The sequence below is a fragment of the Aplysia californica genome, unplaced genomic scaffold (assembly GCF_000002075.1).
Source record: "Aplysia californica isolate F4 #8 unplaced genomic scaffold, AplCal3.0 scaffold00464, whole genome shotgun sequence".
Lineage (NCBI taxonomy): Eukaryota > Metazoa > Mollusca > Gastropoda > Aplysiida > Aplysiidae > Aplysia > Aplysia californica.
Window position 1 is genome coordinate 200,837 of NW_004797734.1, and position 6,319 is coordinate 207,155.

The 6,319-nt window shown below is 41.5% G+C and overlaps 1 protein-coding gene across 4 annotated transcripts in view; it reads left to right on the plus strand.

Annotated features, from left to right (window-relative positions):
• LOC101847133 (retinoblastoma-like protein 2) overlaps positions 1-5,804 on the plus strand; it is a 44,831-nt gene extending 39,027 nt beyond the window's left edge. For all 4 annotated transcript variants that reach the window (XM_013086406.2, XM_013086407.2, XM_005105317.3 and 1 more), the window contains 5 exons: positions 10-157; positions 1,544-1,689; positions 3,301-3,363; positions 3,681-3,848; positions 5,029-5,804. In XM_013086406.2, the coding sequence (XP_012941860.1) occupies positions 10-157; positions 1,544-1,689; positions 3,301-3,363; positions 3,681-3,848; positions 5,029-5,205 (702 nt within the window). In that variant the 3' untranslated portion in view covers positions 5,206-5,804. The remainder of the gene's footprint in view (positions 1-9; positions 158-1,543; positions 1,690-3,300; positions 3,364-3,680; positions 3,849-5,028) is intronic.
• Positions 5,805-6,319: the final 515 nt, after the last annotated feature.

A 6,319-nucleotide genomic window follows, 5' to 3' on the forward strand; every position in this document is an offset into this window, starting at 1 on the left:
ATTTCTCAGGTGTACCGTAGCGTTTTGCTTTCAAACCGCCATCGCCATGGTTCGGGCAGCAGTGACAGCAGCAAAAGCAATGGTGGAGGCAGTGGCACCTCGTCACCTGTAACCATTGAGACGAGGTCCGAGGCCAACAGCAGAGACCGGGATAAGAGTGAGTGTTGTTTATTCTTGCTGCTTCAGCTTGGGTGATGGCCAGATCAGCAGAATTTTGTATCAAATAATTGACACCAAAAGTAGACAACTAAATATTCTTTTTTATCAATTGTGTCATTGTATGGGAAATGTAGTTGAGTGAGACAATCTTGAATTCTGTTTGATTTTGATATTGCCGTTCCTACACCTGCTATTGCTTGATCGTTACATGGTATAGTTTCATAGAAGGCAAGATCCTTACTTTCAAAAATAGTCGTGATGTAACACAGAGTCACTTGTTTTGTAATCCACCCTCAAAGTTTATTTATTACCTTAGTTGTAGTGATGATTAAAAGAGGATGATCAGAGGATGCCACTGCTTGGTCATACTTTTTTATTTTATCTCTGTTGCTTTTGTCTGTTTGTTCTGGCGTGCTCTTTCTCAGCCCTAAATGACTGTTTTTATACCGATACCAGTGTGCTTCTGTTTACTCAAAACTCACCGGTTCAAAGGTATATTTTAATCCAACTCTTTTCTTTTACATGATCAAGCACATTTGTATGTAAGTGTCTATTGAACTTTGTACAGAGCGGGAGTGGGTGGTTGGTGAGTGCTCTGGTGTGGGTTGCCCCTTCTTTCATTTTAAACGTCTATTGTCCTTATCTCTCTTATTTGGGGGGGCTCTCGTGGCCTAGAGGTTAAGGTGTTGGCCTCTCATTCAAAGGTCCTGGGTTCGAATCCGGGTAGCGACCGAAAAATTTTCTTCTCTAAATTTGTCTCCTTTCACCTCATTTCCTGCTCTCTAACAATGTTCTGTCGTCTGCTTTCGTCTCCTCTTTCTGCCCCCACCCCCTCACCCCCTTTGCCCGTTACTCTGGGCTCCTGATTCTTTCTGCAACCTTTCTATTGCTACTCCTTCGCTTCTTCTTACTGCTGTCTTTCAGCCACACCCCTGATCTTCTGGTAGGAAAGATCTACACCTAGCCTTCTCGGACAAGGGAGAAAAATTTCCGAGGGCCCGTGTGCAAGTTGCGCACGTTAAAGACCCCTTGGTGGTCTAAAATCGATAAGAGTAGGCTTCGGCCGCCACCCAGGCAAAATTCAAAATTTCCTACCAACTGAAAATATTAGGTGTGTCCCGAGCGCTCATATGACCTTATGCAGTTGCGAGCGCCGTAAAACACTTTACAAAAACAAAACAAAATCTCTTATTTGTTGGTTGTTCCTGTCTTGTAACTTCTAATCTTTGGCACTTACGTGACCTAATTGTGTCGCAAATTTCATCATCGAACTCTTACTAAAACAAATAAAACAAATCACCAGTTAACAGGTAATGTTTAACCCAATGTTTCTTATGTTTGACAAAGTGCAGTTTCATGTAAGTGTGGCTTGAACTCTGTACAGAGCGGGAGCCCCCTGTGAGGTCATCAAGTACCCTGCCTCAGCCACACCCCGGCAGCCAGCCTCCGACCCCAACTCGTTTTCTGGGCAGTGGCGCTGACTTTGACCCTGAGGAGGAACGAGGTGATCTGATCAACTTCTACAACCGGGTGGGTACCTGACCAGAACTATTATCTTTGTCTCCAAATTATTTACGAGTTTGATTTTGGTAATTCCAGTACTTGTTTTAGGCTTTTTGATAATTGAATTGATTATGCATATACAGTCGAACTTGCTCTGACGGCCACTCTACAAACGGCCACTTTCCATTTTCCCCCTTGCGTTTTTTCTATATAATTTAACTGTGTAAAACGGGCACCTGTCCAACACGGCTGCGGCCACCATATTTTAACACACAACCCCTATCACACTAAGCAATAATACCTGTCTTATACGGCCACCTTAGTGACTCCATTACGTTTTGTCATAAATTGTGCACTGGCCCCTGGCGTTGTGGGCGAGCTGTCATAATTCAATCACCTGTCGTTGTTGTCAGGTAGTCCCTCCAACCGATCATGTTGGGTAGGCCCTTCCCACTTTTGACCAATAGGTACCAATTTTCAGCTGCTGGTGAGCATGTGATCCCTCATAACCCATCAACCCCGCCCAAGACTCATACACAAATAGTAAGTGAGATGAGTGGTCACTGTTTACCCAGTCTGTAACAAAGAAACAATGGATGTCAACATGAACGCGTCACTCGTTCTCCGAGTGGTGGAGACCCATGTGTTTGTTTTAACATGGTACTCGGTCTTCCTCGTCTGATACATTTCGTTTTATTGTCACTCTTGAGCAAAATCAGCAACGAAATTAAAAAAAAAAAAAAATACAAACCAACAACTACAAAAACAAGAAACAATGCAGCTACTTTCGATTGGGACTTCAGATGGGAATGATTTGTTTTCTTCATCTTGATCAGTCTTGCCTAAGACGGCCACCATTCTTATACGGCCACTTTTCTCTTTGACAATGGGTGGCCGTCTTACACAGGTTTGACTGTAGTTATGAAGCTCTTGATTTTTTTCTAAAAATGGAACGACTATTTGAGAGCTTATTGCGCGCTTTGGTATGGTTTATTCCTTCTATTTTTTGTTTTGTTTTTGGATGCGCTTTTTTATTGTCTTTCTTGCAAAATGTTGCTGTTATCATTCTGATTTACTAACTACACATTAATGACAGCTTGGTAGGTCGAAGTATTTAGTGTTGGCTGTCTTCTTCAAGAAACAAGAAAAAGAAAGTCTACAGAGATCCCCTGAAAGACAGTTTTAGTAGATCCCATTTGACTTCTTGACATATTCAAGGCGCTGAGGCAAAGTGTGCACATGGCCTTATCAGTGTTCTTGTGTATGGTTCCTTTAAATCCACTTCAGCCACAATTTAGAATATTCCTTTTCGCTCTCGCTCTTACTCAAGTTTGTTCTTAATGCTATAATCTGCTGCTGAAACTTAGGTGGATGTCTTGGATAGTGTATAAGCGCTCATTCACTGCCTACATTGGATTCGAGTTAACTTGTGCAAACTGAAGTAAAGTTAATTTTTCCTTTTTTTTGTATCTGAAAGTATAGTGTAAACGATCTGTCGGTATTGAATGTTAGAATTTCATGTGTTTGATTATGGTTGATAAATTTGTGAGTGGAAATAAAAGACTAATAATGTCTAATATGTAATATTCATATTGTACTGAGGGTTTCTCATGATCATGTATCTTTGTTTTTCCTCAGGTTTTCCTGAAGAAAATCCGGTCGTTTGCTTTGCGCTTTGCGGAGAAAGTTGGAGAGACTTCTGTAAGTGAAGTTCAAGGCATGGTCTTATAGCATAATATAATGTCTATTGTGGCATCACGTGGTGTCTACTGTGGCTTTATGTTAACGCTGATTGGTAATTTATGCAAAAACACACATGCATTATATGGTGTCCATTGTGACAGTCCATGATTTTTATTGTAGTATGACATGTCTATTGTGGCATTTCGTGATGTATATCGTGTGCATCCCATGTTGTCCTTTGTAGCGTTATATCATAATGTCTATTTTGGCATTACGTAGTGATTTGTATTGTGGCAACACATCCATCCTTAGCACGACTTATTTCTTTTCCTCAGAACACCCCCAAACTGTCCCCGTTGCCGGCCGTGCGTTGCCTGCAGTCGTCCCCCCGGCGAGTGTCCAGCCACCATTCGCTGTTTATTTCTCCCCATCATGCTGGCTCGCCTGTCCCAGCTCATGCCACAGGGGGCATGACTTACTGCATCAACCGCAGTCCTTCCAAGGTGAGTGGATGGGTCCGTTTTTATTTGTCCTTGCAGACGATTAGTTTGCCATGGTTCTTACGTAAATTCAAAGTGTTCATTGTCTCACGGTTCAAGGTTGCAGATGGTTGGATGGAGGGCACCCTTGGTAGGTCCTACTTGTTTTCTCTTCTTTTGTTGTTTCTGACTGTCTGCTTTACATTATCTCTGCATTAAATGACTGTTAAATTGTCTTTGTGCTTCATGAAAGTTCTGTGTATAACACAGGCTCATAAAGTGTATGTGCTTCACCAAAATTCAGTGTACACTACCGTCAATTCAAATATATTAACGCCTTTTCTGGCCTGGCGTCCCTGTTTCTTTATATTTTTTTATATCTATGATCAACATGTCTTATCAAAATACCATAACAGTTCCCACCTCTCAGAGAGCTTTCGATCTGGCCTCTTTGTGAGAGCATTAGATTCTGTGACGAACCGCACGCGGATAGTGGGTGGTTGACAGGTGCTCTGGTATGGTTTGTTCCTTCTTTCCTGTCAAACACCTATCCTCCTGATCTTTCCCCTTTCTTTTTTGTGTTTGTTACTCTCTTGTAACACCTCAACTAATCTTTGGTGCTTATATGCCCTTATTGTGTTGCAAGTGCCTCAAAACTTTAATTAAAACTAGTTAAGCTTTCTCGGCAACTTGGCTTTGCATTTGTTGTCAACGATGCGAATCTTCTCTACAATAACAAAAATCAGTTTAAAAGAATAGATCTGCGCTTAACTCAGTCTTTCATGAAGAAACAGGAAATAAAATACAGCAGCAGAGCAGGAAGTTGAAAAAAATCCATTTTTTGGAAAATACTGTGAATTTTTATGGGGAACAACACACTCACACACACACACCCACCCACCCACCCACCCCAATCCCTGTTCTTACTGTCAGTTTTACTATTTAGGTTCACTGAATGACCGTTGTAAGAGCGTCTACACAAGTTGTTGTGGAGATGTTCTGCTCTTTGCTCAGAACTCCTCTGTACCCTTTTGAATTTTGTTTTGTGGTACTTCACTTTCTACTTAGACTTCAGACACGCCAGTTTTTTGTTTTTTGTTTGTGTGTTTGAATTTAAGCCGAACGTACTTCTCAAACAGATGACATATAAAGGCTTTTTAGCTTGTAGTATTTCGCTCTCTTTCTCTCTCTCTACCCTATCCAGGACCTGCAAGCAATCAATCGCATGATCAAAGCCAATACACCGGCCAGTAAGCGCGCCCTGGAGGTGGATCGTGATGACTCGGTGCACAGTCCGGCCAAGAGGTTGGCTCTGCCCTACACGCTCTTACGCAGACTGCATGGGCTGCAGGCAGTCATTGACAACACTAACGCTCCCTGAGCTGTCTGCGTATTCAGAACAATGTGACTGCTTCAAAACAAGACTGCTAAAAATTCTGTGACATAAATTCACTTATAGTTTCTGTCTATTGCAAATCTTTGTGTTTTCTGCCCCTGTCTACCTCCTTTGCTCTTCAAAAGTCTGTTTTTCTCTCTATTTCTTTTCTTTTCTTGTATCGCTCACTTTCCCATTCACTTTTTTCTGCGTGAAAATGGGCACACAAAGTGTGATGTTATTTGTACTGTACAATATCCAATTTTATCGTTTATCAAATCGAAATATAACATGGGAATGAAATGTTAGTAACCTGTGAATAGTGAACTGTATATATCACATGCCTTACCTCCCTCCCCCTTTCCCTATTTTTTTTCTGTACATTGTAAAAAGAAACAACTTAAAATGGCAATGGTATGCTTAATGATGCCTATGGTAAGGCGAGAGTAGACTGTGTGTCTTGAATTGTTGATCCATATAATGATCATTGGAGATAAGTAGGGAGCTGCCTCCTGTTTGCTCTATTTCAGGGGTGTGCAACATGTTTCATTGGTGAGCCACTTTTGAACGCTGGAGCAATATGGGCCTGTCATGGTCAAAGTATGTAATATAAAAGTTACGAATATAAAAATAGTCGGCAAGAGCCTCACTGACTGGGCTGGCAGGCAGAGTTGTTTTTCACTCCTGCTCTACTATTTCTTTTCTTGGTTCGAAGACTGCGACAGAACCAAGGGAGGGGATGTCAAGTGAGATATGAAATGCTCTTTGTATAAATTGAACTGGAATGGATGTAAAGATAGTAAGAACTGAGTTCGAAGAAGGGCCTTTTGTTTGTATTGAACTGAGCATTGCTGCATATCGTTCTAGGCATAATAGTAGGTTTTTCTGAATGTTTACAGGGTGCTCCAACCCTTTCCTTGGGGACTCAGAATTGAATCACTACCATGACCGTATGATACAGGCAGGCCGGCAGTTTTTAATATCGATGCAGAAGTTTCAATTTCTAGATAGCCACAAATAGATCTGATTACAGAGTAAGTTTCTGTGAAGTCATTGGTCGGTTGAATTCTTTGTCTTCTAGTCTGTGGACTTGTTTTGACTGCTTAGTGTAAAACTCCGC